This window comes from Haemaphysalis longicornis, unplaced genomic scaffold (genome assembly GCF_048455015.1).
Source record: "Haemaphysalis longicornis isolate Haplotype H1 unplaced genomic scaffold, Haemaphysalis longicornis Haplotype H1 scaffold_1, whole genome shotgun sequence".
In the NCBI taxonomy this organism is placed as follows: Eukaryota; Metazoa; Arthropoda; class Arachnida; order Ixodida; family Ixodidae; genus Haemaphysalis; species Haemaphysalis longicornis.
In genome coordinates, this window is record NW_027526203.1 from 271,204,463 (window position 1) to 271,218,697 (window position 14,235).

At 45.6% G+C, this 14,235-nt stretch overlaps 1 protein-coding gene across 4 annotated transcripts in view; it reads left to right on the forward strand.

The window, feature by feature from the left end:
• LOC144145752 (ragulator complex protein LAMTOR3-like) overlaps positions 1-14,235 on the forward strand; it is a 40,343-nt gene that overhangs the window by 11,670 nt on the left and 14,438 nt on the right. For all 4 annotated transcript variants that reach the window (XM_077677483.1, XM_077677471.1, XM_077677475.1 and 1 more), the window contains one exon: positions 8,866-8,929. In XM_077677483.1, the coding sequence (XP_077533609.1) occupies positions 8,866-8,929 (64 nt within the window). The remainder of the gene's footprint in view (positions 1-8,865; positions 8,930-14,235) is intronic.

The following is a 14,235-nucleotide window of genomic DNA, read 5'->3' on the forward strand; positions in this document are numbered from 1 at the left end:
GCTGCGTCAAGTGAGACAAATGGATACTAATCTGGGCAATTCTTAAGTTTCAAGCTGCCCTGGATGCATAGAACATGCCTTCTGCTTCCGGGATGTTGGGAATGCATTACACATGCTTGGAGAAAAAAGAATGCCTTGGCGAAGACCAGCAACAGCAGTGATAACAGCTTATAGTAAAAACTACGGTGTGCTGTTCTTTTGGCTATACACAGTACAATATGCACTGCTGGGCACACACACAGCCAAGCAGTCACATGCTGTAGTGGTGAGTACCAATGTGCCACAAGCAGTGTCTAAATGTTTGCAGGAGTGTTGTAAGCTGGGCTGGTTGGTACTGTTCCATGGCGGGTAACAGCGCAAACTGGACGAAGACACGAAACTGGAGAGACACAAACAAGGGCTTTCAGATGTATACATTGAGAGACCTCAAAGGTCTTGCAAACTTTACGATCACATGTGTGATGCTGGTTTAATTAAGCAGTCCTTTGTGTCTTTCTGAGCAGCGTGACTGTGCAATGTCTTAAGCATGTCAAAGAAGCTTTTTGAGCGAATTTATGGTAGGGGCACGTTTTAAACTAACTTTCTTACCTAATTTTTTTAAGCAAGACAGTGCAGACCATTTATAATGTGACCACTTATAGTGCGGGACCGGATATAGCACGGGTTTTTGTGGCCACCGGTTTACCTCCCATAGAACTCAATGCATAAGCATAACGCTTAAAATGTGGTTGGCCAAAGCACAATACCGTTTATAGTGCGGTTTTCTGGTGGGTCTGCTGATCGACCGGCGCAGCTGGGGCATCGTTTTAGGGTAGCAAAAGAAAACAAAGGATGAAATCGGCCATCTGACGCTGTGCGCACCCCTTGCTCTCCTCTAACTTCGGCACACAAGAAAAGAATAGGCACCCTTTAGTTCGCCCGTACGTGGTAACCACAACTCATAGCCTGGTGCACCTTGGAAGATAGCGACTTTCATCCCCGTCCGCACGCGGCAAGTTGTTTCTATTAAGCGTGAACGGCATGGCCCGTTTTCGCCCACGATTCGTGGACGTCGGCGTTGCACGTGTTTTTTTTTTCACACTCGTGTCGACGATTCTTCGCTCGCGGTGGCTTCTACGCATAGCAGTGGGAGGAGCCTGACGACTTGCACCAATGGGGAGACGTGCACCTAATGGCGGGAGATCCGAAGCGCTCCGAGCAACCGGCTGGCTGCGCCAGAGATGTTTAGGCCTACCACCAAGGTATTTTTTGATGGGTGCTTTCATGAGCAGTGTGGATGGCAGTTTATATTCCTCTTTTCACCCAGATTATCAGCTCTTTTCTTGCGTGAGCATCCTCGCTTGGACTTCGTGCGGCGTTTCAGCGAGCAGTAATAAGCGGTCGCTGGAGCTGCCTGCACCATAGAGTTCCATACTAATATATACTAGAGGGAAATCTGGCGCCACTGTCCAGGGGAGCCGTGCTTCAGTGGGCATTCTGTCATGTACCGGGCAGGCACGTTCCACTTGTCCTTGGTATAGCTCATGAACTGGCTGAAAAATTGGCTCTGGCTGCGAAAAGCAACAATATTACTGTAGAAGCTTCATCAAATTTGTCAGTGATTATTTATAAGCTTCACGCACAATTAGCAAGAAAACGAACGTTGCAGTTAACTTTCAAGGGTGGATCGGTCGCCGAAGTCGATGATCGCTGGAACGATGACTTGCTGGCTCGTTGGCCGACGGCACATAGCCGACGACGGTCTACTCCAAGCCAACTCAAAATGTACAATATGTACACTTTATTTACATTACGTATTTACAACTTCCAAGGTTCATGATCGCATACAAGAGGTCGGGCAAGGCCCGCGTCGAGCAGGGCTCGCCGCGCTCTACACCTCTCCTTGAATCTCTCCTCTCTCAGCTCCCTCTGTCCGTTTTAAAACATCAAACTCCTCGGTTTTACCACTAAAACCCCGCCCACAAATGGGACATCACAGCTTGAGAGTGAGGATGGCTCATTCATTAGCCCACATAGGCCACTGATTGGCCACCGTGACAAACAAAGCTAGGTGGGTTCAAAATAGTCACGTGGCCCACCTCTCTCACTCTCATACAGAAACCCAAAGGTATTCTGCAAAACACAAATATAACAGAAATGAAAACCAACCAACTAAAAGCAGACCCAACTCCGGGAAGCGGCTCTCGGGCGGCACGTCTTAAAGTATTGTCATACCGTGCACGCCTATGTTTGTGCTCCGCGCCACCAGAATTCCTTTCCTTAGTAGACACATGGAGCACCTAAAAAAGCCTGGTTGCCTACCTATTGACGCATCCCAGCCGCCAAGTCGCCATGTTCAGACGTGTGACGAACTCAAGCTTCGCACAGTAACTTTGAGCAGTGCAACTATCGTAGACAGAACGTCTGGTGACCTTCCTAGGTCTGACCCAAGGTTTGACCCCTTGACCGACCTTCAGCTCCCGTCTGCTTCGGGGATTCGCGGCGGTAATCGCAGTTGTTAAAATGTCAACGGTCCCCCTCCGCCGGCTTCTCAAACGAACGCCAGGAAATTCCCCTTCAAAAGCTTTCATCCCTTTCAGCTAACTTAGCGAGCGATAAAGCCTGGTGGCTGTTTGCTCTGCTTCATGATGCATTGTGGAGGCAGCTGTTATGGGATGAAATTAAGAGCAATTATCCGCTGGTATTCTTTGCCAAGCCATGCCACATGTTCAATAAGTTTGAGCACAACCTAAAATCAAAATAAAGAATGGAGTTCTCTTGTTGAGAATAGTTATACTATATGCAGAGGTACAGGTATCCAATATTGACTGCTAGCACCTACTCATTCTTTTGGAAGGTCAAGGACTGCTGCACCATATGGAAGCATTGAAGCGATCTGATAACAGGCCTGGCATGAGCAGTATGAAGGGTTCTCCGAGTTAGCAACAGCCTCCAAGTGAGCGGTGCAGTCCGTGTTGCTTACTACTGCATTTTACAGGGTAAAGAAAAGTGACGTTGGTAAATGTCTTGTGCTGCACTTTGCCTGGAATGTGAAAGAAACACGTGTAACGTGAATTTTGCCCTGAAGTGCAGCTTCACAGCAGTGCACGCTGTGCTTTTATCTATGCAACATCACAGCTGTCATGGTACTCTTTCCCTGCTCTATTCTAGTCAGCTTATTGTCAAAAGAAAAATGAAAGTGAATTTTCTCTGTTCTGTTTGGTCTGGGACACAAGTGTTATCCTGTCTTTTATCACAAGTGTTCTCACCATTCAAGGTCAGATGCCATTCCGTGGAAGGGATTGTCGAATATGATTAGATAAGGCGCAGCTGACTAAGGAGTTTCTTGCTACCTTGTAACTATCTACAAGCAGTCAGATTGGCAGCTAGACCACACTGTACACCAATATGGTTAGGGAAGTGAAGACAAGGAGTATGCGTACCCTCCTTACTCTAAATGTTTTGGCACGAGATTTATGCCTAGGAAGAATGCCAGCTGCTTTGCTGTCGAGTGCATAGGGCAAGGTGCCGTTTGTCTACGCTTTGTTATACGTGTAACCCACTTACAACAATATTGAAGTGCCACAAAAAAGTCATTGTTATGACCAGTAATTGTTATAACAGGGTTGGGCAGAAAAAGCTACTTTTGTAAGCATTTAGTGGTTTTCATACAATATTTACAAAATGGAAATGTAACTGCATGGCCATCCACTCAGGCTTAGCCATGCATTTGCCAACCGACTCCACAGGACCCCTGAGAGGCATTACCGTCTTTCACCGAGGAGGAAGTCCCTTCATCAAGTCGTTGACTTTGTTCTCTTTCTTTTTTAAGGGTTGGCAGATTGCATGTTACTGAAGTGGCATTGTTTTCTGCCTTTTTTTAACATTGGCAGTCAACAGTAGCCTTTACCCCGCTGTACCTTGTTACGATCCAGCGTGCCGCTATTCTGTTTGCCCGTACTGCAAGCTTCATGCAGTGCTCTTGTGCTTGGTGGCAAAGCTTACCGCTTCCGCTTGGGTGTCTCGCTGTCAGTGACTCAAATCGTTGCAGCGACAGCCAGCGGACTAAGTTGAAGCTTGCCCCGGCGGGGTGGACGCTGCAGCCTAGATCTTCTCTCCCCCCCTCTCTCAGGCTGAACAAGCGCCGATGCTGCCGGCCCCTCACGAACTCTGGGAAAAGCATTGTGTGTGTCTGTACTGTGTTCAGGCCGTGTGCAGAAGCACCAGAACTGTGACCATTAGCGCTTTAGGTATAAATACATGGTGCCTCCGAGCGCAGAAATCATTCGTTTTGGAGCAGTGAATCCATGCTGTTGCTCTGCTTGAGTCCTGCACTGTAACCTCACCCGGAAGGGTATTGTTCCTGTATTGCTTTGGCTCATCTGTCGCCATGCAGTAAACCAGTTAAGTTTGCTTTCGGCTTCTTGTCGTCTTCACCAAGGCAGCGACTTTTGCTGGCCGCTCGGCCACCACGCTACCTCGCATGACGGAGCGATGGAGCCCGGTTCAGGGACACCTCCCCGAATGTAACAAGCCTTGTTTTAATCTAGGCAGTGTTGAAGAGGTGCCCCCTGCCTCTCTCATTTCCTGGGCCTGCTGACAGTGGGAGATAAGAGGGGCAGTCAGGAGGTCTCTTCCTTCACAGATAGCATGGCTACATTAAAGGCACCAAGTTTTTGTATGTTGGAAGTATAGATGGTGGTGGTGGTGATGATGTTTATTGACGGGTGGACCTAGCCTTGCGTGGTATGCCGGCAATTGCTCTGCTCACCCGATCAGCACCTTTTTACCGCTATGTGCGGGAATTCACCATGACTCGCTGAGGCTTGTGACACGTAAAAATTGCAGGATCAAACGAAAGATGTCCCTTCTCGTGATCCAATGGCTTTCCGGGAAAATTAAATCGTTCAAAGAGGCATGCGGAGCGGCCATCCTTCGCAGTTCTTTAAACAAAACTAAGCGCTCCTCCGCATGCTCTCGGCAGTCCATAATAAAATGACCGATGTCGCCTGTAGCACCACACGTTTCACACAGAGGTGAAGCGATAATGTTCAGCTTATGGAGCCACGCCGGTGTCTGCGCTGAGTTGGTCCGGATGCGGAACAGTAAGGCTGCCTCTGTCCTCTTCATTCCTTTTGTGACGCAAGGTTGATGTTGTGGTCGCCAAAGAGAGCGGAAATGATCTTGTATGATTGTTTTTAAAATGCGCCGTTCATCTGGAGCCACCTTCAGAAGACGAGTGCACGATGTCGCTTCATGAGCCAACTGATCCGCAGCCTCATTTCCAAGCACTCCTACGTGGGAAGGGACCCACTGAAAGCGAAAGCAAAATCTGTTTTCCTTTATCTGCTGAAGAAGACGCAGGAAGGATAGAAGATGCTGCAACCTCTTTCATGCTTAAAGTCGTGCCTAGTCACAAACAGTGCACCCATAATCTCTCGCAGATCTCCAAATGCTATACCGTATTTACTCGAGTAATGATCACACTTTTTTTTTTCCAAAAAATTGATGCAAATTTAGGGGTGCGTTTATTACGCGGGGTAAATTTTTCGCGAAAAAGTTTTGAGCACAGAAAACGCAAGCAAGTTGTGGGTCAAAATTTTTATGGTAAGTCTCGCGAACATAATAAAAAAAATGATAAATAAAAACATAAAAACTCCACACACCGCTGCCAGCCGCTTTGCAAAGTGAAGCAAAATGCTGTGTTTTCAGGAATTATGGAACATGTCGGAAAGAGTTTGCTGCGAGGTGACAACAGTTCAACCTGAAGGGGGCTGCCACTGTCACAGTACAGGACATCAAAACAGACATGGCTGCTGACGCAGCAACCTGACCGCGTTTTTTTCTTTGTCGTGGGAGTACATTGTATGCATTGAGTGGGAGTTTCTTCCTCATCAACATTGAACGCATGCTTGCTGATATCGCTAATATCGGCAAGTCTGCCGCAATAATGTAGCCATGTCCTCATTGAAAGGGAAGGAAACAGAGGTACGCGGGACCATCATCAGCTAGACTTGGCACACATACGACATATTGCTGCATAGTTCAGGATACGTTCATTGCGCGGGAAATAAAAAAAAATCGAACTTTGACGACAAACTTAAGGGGTGCGATCATTACGCGAGTGCGATCATTATGCGAGTAAATACGGTACTTTACGTAGGCTCATACCGTCAGGCTCAATTGTTATGGCCAATAATAAGGAAAATGAACATTGTAATAAATTGTTTATTTTGCCATATAACATATAGCAAAGCTGATGGTGCCACGACTGTTCATTGTTATACCCAATATATTGTTATATAACCGCTATTGTTGTAAGTGGGTTGGACTGTATAATGAAATGGTTTTAGAGGAGATGGGCATTTAGTACATGTGCAATAAACTAAAAAAAATGAATAAAGGAATAGCAAAAATTTCCTATGCCCCCTTTGAATGAATTTGCGGATTGTGGAAATATTTGGTGGGAATTCGCGGGGCTCACATTAACTTGTTTAAGTACACTAGCTCAATCTCAGGAATGAAATTGTCAAGATGAAAAGAATTAAAATTGATTGAAATAAAGGATGGTGTGGCAAGTTTGAACTCGACAGTTGATGCTGCTACAGTGGGAATTTCGCCACATATTTATCAATGAAGTAAAAGTATGAAATTTTTTTTAGTATGAAGATTTAGTATCAAGTATCAAGATTCTAGTATCAAGTAAGAATGCAAAATTTTATGTTGACGAGGATCATGAGTTCGGAGTGAAAGTCTTAAACTATAAAACGGAAGAATGGAACGAGGCAGCCCAGTTAAAGAATTTTGGTTCTGCTTGGCCCTTCAAACACTGGAATCTAAAATAAATAAATAAATGTCCAGAACAAAAAAATCCAGAATCACTATTTAGGAAATTGCATTATTTTAAATAAAAACAAAAACATGGGATAGAATTGAACAGACAACTTGCGCTGTGGGATAGGAGTTCTTCTGATGGAGTCGCACACGTTTGAATAATAGCATTGGAGGATAGGGAAATGGTGATGGGAAGAATGCAAACTTGCTGAACGAGAAAAAGCAAGCTGTGTGGTGCGCCCATTCGAGGGGGTTTCAGGAGTGTGGTCAGGCAATACCAAGACGTGTGTATGTATCGCAATTTTGTTTGGAAACTTAGACATGCTTTTCGCACTACACAGAGAGGCAAGTATTGCAGTGCTGTCGCACTGGTTTTCATGCAGGAAGTGAGTGTGCATAGGAGTCCACACCAAACACCCGTCAACAACAGTGTCTGTCAGTCACGGGGAGGTGCAGCCGTTTGAGCATTGTAAACATAAGGCAAACATGGATTGCCTCTTTTGGCAATCCAACCTCACCTCTTCTAATCAAGATGTTGCACCATGTAACGTTCATAGCAGATTAATTGAAAGGGAAAGGGCGCAGGCCTCGTGCTGTTTTATTTGAAATCATAAAAGGGTGCAAAATTATTGAATCATATGGCTCTAATTTCCCGCTACTGCAAGCAGCATGCAAGACATGCATGGAAGGGTAGATGTCCTTGCAATTGCATGCAATACAACCTGAAAGTAGTAATTTTTGTTTTGTTTTTTTCTCATCAGGATTTTATATTGAAATAAATTGTCTCGTAAGGAACCGTTTGTTGACTCAAAGTAGTCTTATTGATTTTCTCTGAGTCTGGTGTGGGATGGAACTAGTGGTTTTGCAATTGAGAATTTTTCTGATCTTTGTTACATCTTGTACTATTGGTCCTTACACATTATTCAATACATTTTTTCCCCCTGGTATAAAACAGTGAAATGCATATTGTACCCCTGCTACACTAGCGTCCGAATGTCATTTAAACCAAATGTCATTTGAACCAAATGCCAAGTTGTGCTGCTACACAAGGTTTTGAAATGCTCAAATGACATTCGAGCCAAATGAGCCCTGAGAGAAACATTTGGGATTTCAAATGCCATTTCTAGCACTCTCGCACTCAGCGTCTTCAATCGGCAATAAGAAATATAATACTTCTGTACGTAAAACAAACAAAATGTTTTTGTTTGTGGAACTTTGTTCACTTTTCAATTACTTAAAATACGAAATCAACATATTTTTCATACTCAAAACCAGTGGGTCAGTTGCAAAAAGAATAAAATAAAACTACGCAAACAGCCACCACATTAGAGTCAAAACTGGTGTCTCTTCTAATTTGATATCATTTTGCTGCCTTAGACTGCTCCTAAATTTGATTGTTGTATTATTGTACGAAAACGGAACGGGGCGACAGAGCGCCATTACGGCATGGCAAGAAATTGTGAAAGCTTCCAAATGCCATCGAAATTGTAGTGTAGGCATTCGAAGCACCCCATTTGAGTCAAATGACATTTGGTTCAAATGACATTGGGACCCTAGTGTAGCCGGGGTATTACCCGTGTGAAGAGTGGTGACGATGACAATTTTCGCAAGAATACATTGATGTCACTCGTAGCTTTGTGCTAAAAGGAGCATAGACCAATTTCATGCTGCCTCAGAATATTTTGCTGCTCTTTCATTCGCATCTTTTAAACACTGGCGAGGCAGGCGCAAGATCTGGGTCCACTTAGTGCCTCTCTAGAAGGATTAATGGGGATAGCCCCGCCTCCTCCTATGCCCTTACATTAAAGCATAACCTCGGCATATCTTCAAATGTGCAGGTGGCTGTGAAAGCCTCATTCGCCCTTTCCTCACCTGCACATCTACGGTTTACTCCTGAGACGAAGCTGTTGATTGATTAATGAATTACAAATTAGTAAACGGATTGCAAACTGAAAAGTTTCTTACACCCGTGTTTCCATACTTGTTGTGTTTCACTCCTTTTCTTCAGTCTGTGCAGTTACATTTTGCCTCTCTCTGTCTGTCCTTCTGCAGGTGGTCAGCTTTAATCGGCATCCTGTGACAATCACCCTTGTTGCTACCAGTACAGCAAACACTGGTAAGGCTGTAATTTAGGTTCCCCAGTTTCACATTATTGATAGGAATAGTGACTAAAAGTGCAGAAAAACACAGGACAAAGAGAACTACACAAGACGAGCGCTTACTAACAAGTGAGTTTTATTGAAACCAAAAACGGAAAATCTTGACACAGTGCACCCTTCCGGCGCAACATACAGACACACACATGCACAAACAAGAACCATCGAGTTTAAACAACAACAATGATTTTGGTTTCAATAAAACTCGGTTGTTAGCAAGCGCTCGTCCTGCGTAGTTCTTCTCTTTGTCCTGTGTTTTTCTGCACTTTTAGTCACTAAGTCTAGAAACAATAAGTTGATCTCTATCAGTAGATTACACAGCCAGGAATACAAATATATCGATCATGGCAGCAGCAGATGCTGAAAAATGCAGCAAATTCTTAGAGCATCAGGGAGAAGGGGGAAGGGAACCTAATCCGTCGCCTTCTTAGTAACAACTGGAGATGTCCCTGTAGTGGGAGACAAATGGCAATGAAATGCTCAGGGTAAGAAGGCCCCTCCCAGGCACCCAAAAGTCCCACTTGCTGGTTGATTCCACTCACTCATCAGTTACCCCCCTTTTGGGTATGTAGTAAGGGGCGGCAACGACGCCCCTCAGCAACACCAGACTTAACATCTAGAACCCATAAATCGCAAGGGGGCAAACACTTCTTACGCTGCCCTACATTTCTGGCCAACCCATCACCTCACTTGCCAAAACCTCCAACCAGTCTCCTTCTGTGGTCTGTGTGGTATAGATGCAAATACAGACTCAACACCTGTTTGTCTCGGCAGGCAACTGTAGAGATACCATGCTTAGCCAGCCCCCTGTGAGACAGGTGTCTGCTTTTTTCCACCCCTGCAACTGTGATCCAAATGACCTCGCAGCGATGGGGTGACCCTAGTTAGCCTAGTATTGCCCCTCTGCACAGGTTCTGCTGGTTTCCTGGTGGGAACCTCATAGAAGCATAGGATCAGCCAGATGACCAGTTGCATCATCCTCTACAATGTGGTTTTCAGACCTGTTGTAGCCAAAGTTGCAAAAACACGCCACCCACTGCAATGGCTCAGTGGCTATGGCGTTGTGCTGTTCAACACAAGGACGCGGGTTTGATTCCTGGTCGCGGCGGCCGCTTTTCTGATGGAGGCGAAAAGCAAAAACGCCTGTGTGTTCGAGATTTTGGCACACGTTAAAGATCCCCAGGTGGTCAAAATTGATCCGGAGCCCTTCACTACGGTGCGCCTCGTCGCCTGTGTAGCGTCAGTGCATTAAACCCTGCAAGCAATCAAATCAGTCAAAAACATGCCACCTCCGTCAGCAAAATCTGATCAACATCCTGCCCAGGCCTCTTCGTGGCATAAGTTACAGAGGTGCGGTGCTGTTCCTAGCCTATGCCCAATCGTAAACAGGCACAATGATGAGACATCTATAGTTAGTGTAACGCTGACACCCTGGCCTCTTTCCACAATGGAAAATGAGGGTATGCTACCACCTTCAGCCATTGAAATTGGGAGGAGTTTGTCTCAAACAGATTGGTGGAGTTTGTCCAAGTTTTTTTCTGAGACAAACACGGGGGCATGTACCGGTTCACGCAGAAGTAACCGGAGCACGGGAGCAGTGGCCAAATTCAGGGGTGAACAGCAGCGCCATTTGTGCCATTGTGCTCCAAACTCATTTACCGGCGCCATCCTGCGCCAAACCGTCCCTGTTGCGCCGAACTCGTTTATCAGCACTGTCCTGTGCCGCAGCGCCCAAATTGAACCGCTAGATACGACCTCTACGATGCCCTGTGAGCAAAAATTTGGCAGAAACTGTGCGTTTTCGGTTTCATCAAGGCGGTTATGGTTTCAAGGCAGTTAAGGCTATCAGTGGCTATGGAAGTTGGTTTTGGCTTAGCCGTAATTCTGCAGGCACCATGCGCCTTCTCCGCCTTCTGTTTGGATTTCTTTGTAGCGCATTTTCATGGTTTTGTTTGCCGGTGCTGGCCACTGCGCCACAATCGATGTAAAATGACCAAAAGTAAGTAAAATGTTATCGTGTCTCATCGCAAACAGATAGAAAACAAATAGAATAATATTTACATGAATGGTTGTTGTATACTGGAGGTGAACTTCAATTTATTTGACCATTTTTGGCGATCCTAGCTTTGCAGCCCTCAATGTTCTGTAGCCGCATGTATTGAACAAAAAGGGGAAGGGGACGTTTTGACCTCACTTGCTAATTGGGTTCCCTTTTGTTGCGAGGTGATTACTCAACTTCTCCTGTGAAATTTGGGGTTAACTTTGCTTATGTCGAGGGTGGTCCAACATTTTTACACGCTCTAGTTATGTAGTCTACGGTGTGCGTCCGTTGACTCTCAAAACCCCGTGACGGGCGACAAAAAAGCTATGGTCAGCTTTGCCCGCACTGCAACTGCTGTTCGATAGAAAAAATGCAAGTGAATGCCTTCATGCGGAATACCGTCATGAATCCGTTTATTAACACCGCCGTATACCGTACACGAAGAAAGGCCTGTTATCTGATCTCCTTCAACTGTGCGCGTGAGGTTTGTCCTTTGAATGGTGATATCGCGGCGTACTCGCTGGGGTCGAAGCTACTCCGCATGTTGCAACCCTCCAGATATAGTACAAGAATTGTGTTTCTTGTTCAAAGTAGGTTCTAGTGCACGGTAGAGCGCCTGATATGGTATATAGCACAAGCTTATTGGCAGGGGGCTGGCACAGTGGTCTGTAGGGAAGTAAGGGAGGCACCATAATGCTGTGAAATGGTGCTACATTTGCTCCAAAAGGCCTTTCTGGCTGCTCTATGCCTGCTACAAAAGGTACTTTTGCCTCCTCCCAGGACTGCTCCCAAAACCATGTACCCTGTTCCACCCCTGCGAATTGCATCGTTGCATCGTGTAGGCGCGCTGATAGGAGCCAGTGAGCGGCATTCTGCGAGTACGTTCGCACTGCCCTCACCACCCTATCTCATTTGTTTAATCATTGCTTTGCTGGCATGTTAAACTGGATGTAACAGTTTCTCAAAGGCAGCGCTAGGCTAAGAGTGGTGCTGGTTAGATTGCTGCTCGCAGCCAGCAGCGGTGACCGCATCTGCCATTGTTGGGTTCAAGGAAGCTACGCGTGCTCGGAAACATGCCTTGTTGCGATTTGTAAAGTGCACCCATGGAAGTCCTCTTCACGGGCGGCTTAGTATTGCCTGCCTGTCCGGTTTCTTGTAGCACTTATAAGCCTATGTGATACAAGGGATTATAAAGCAACAGAAAAATATGCTTGAAAAATATATAAACCACCCCGTAAATGGTAATGTTTAGCTAAATTATCATCATTTCAGAAAAGATATTCCGCTTCTGAGGCTGTTCTGTAAACAGCGCCACTGTATAGCCTAGCGCTGCCCGTACTGTTACGCCGGTGTGACATGCTAGCTGAAAAATTACTATTCATATCAAATAGCGAGGCGGAGGCAGTGCTAATGGACTGCAGAACACCTCCCCTTGGTCCCTGTTGGCGCCCCTACATGGGCGGGGCAGTGGTGCAATTCGGCCACCGCTCCTGTACTCCATTTACTTGTGCACTTACCTGTACATCTAACTATAAAATAAATGTATACTTTAGGTGAACTTCTGCTGACTGCATGTTTTTGAGAAGCATGAACCTTAGTTCCTAAACAATGTTAACCCGTTTGCTGGGGATTGCATTTATAAACGCGCATCAATTTTGACGTATAAGTGTGGAGCACATCTCTGGACACACTGCTCTCTCAGTGAACGGAGGCAGTGTAGTTTAAAGTGAGTGCCTTATTGTTTTTCCAACAGTACATGTGCTGCTAGTCTTGAAAAGTAAGCTACCGTATTTACTTGCGTAATGAACCCACTCGCATAATGAACCCTCCCCCCACTTTTCTTCTTGAGAATTTACTTTTTTGTCACTGAATAGAAAATGCAGCAAGAATATGCTTTTATCTCAGCATGGTTGCTAATGCCGTAAACGATCGCAGCAACTTGATGTCACGCTACAGTACGCGCAGAAATGCTAAAAACGCATTCCAACAAAAAGATATCTCAATGGTAGCCAGAGACATAAGCGCGAATGCCGTGGCTCACAATTTAAAAATTGCGCGCTTCCATAGCGCCACCTGCTGAACACAAAACGGACCTTCTTGCGCCATGAAAATGTTGCGGCGTGCGAACAAAGCACAAAATGTACTCCGCACTCCTTCCTTGATCTTTGCTCTACCGGCTGGTTCTGGCGGCGTGCGAACAAAGCACTAAACGTACTCCGCACTCCTCTGCTCTTGCTGTTCCGCGATGTCGCCATTACGCTCCGTGGTTTTGTTGTTCAGCTGCGTTCCGACCTTTTTTTGTGCTCCTGGAGCGCGCCGTTTGATGGGCTAGTACGTGAGATACACAGCTGGTTTTAAACTGAAGGTAGTGGAGCATGCGTTGATGCACATGGAAACCGCGTGGCTGGGCGGCACTTCAGTGTTGACCCAGTGCGTGCGAGACGTTTTTGGGCGATGGACAGGGATCCCCGTGTTTTTCGTGGCCCCAAAGAAGAGAAGTTTCCCGGTGTGGGAGAAAAAAGTTTTAGAGTGACTTGATGGCATGGAAGATGGTGCGCTGTGGGCCGACAACAAATGTGAAGCCGCAAGCGATTTGAGTGAGGACAGCTCCATGGCGAGTAGGGGCCACTAGCATATTGGAAATAAAAAAGAAATTTGATTACCTACATGTTTTTACAAAAATGGTAAGACTCTGATAGCACCTTCTCTTAGCAGCATTGTATGAAATTTCAACTTTTAAAAATCTGTTGAAATTTTTTCTCGCATAATGAACCCTCCCCCCAAATTCATGCCTAATTTTCTGGAAAAAAAGTGGGTTCATTATGCGAGTAAATACAGTACATCGATTCCCTTTTTTTGTGCCAGGTGGCAAGAGTTGCTTTTCTTTGACACTGAAGTGGGGAGCACATGTGCCAATGCATTGCTGTTCGCACATTGGCTGGGTTTTGACAAGGAATTTCTTTGAGAGGGGGAACATGAATGCATAGAAAAAATGCAAAAATAATGACATGTGCCGAAATGTTGCTATTATTAGAGGAGAGTGATGACTCTGACATTGATTATGTGATAGAGGTTGTTGCAGAATGCAGAGTAGAGCTCCCTATCATCAAATGACGGATAAAAGGCCCGTTAATGATGAAATGGTGGTGACAGCAAGCCATGCTGGCAAACAGAACAAACCAATATCATTTATGAACTGAAAGCAGTGGAATGTGTGGATTTCGC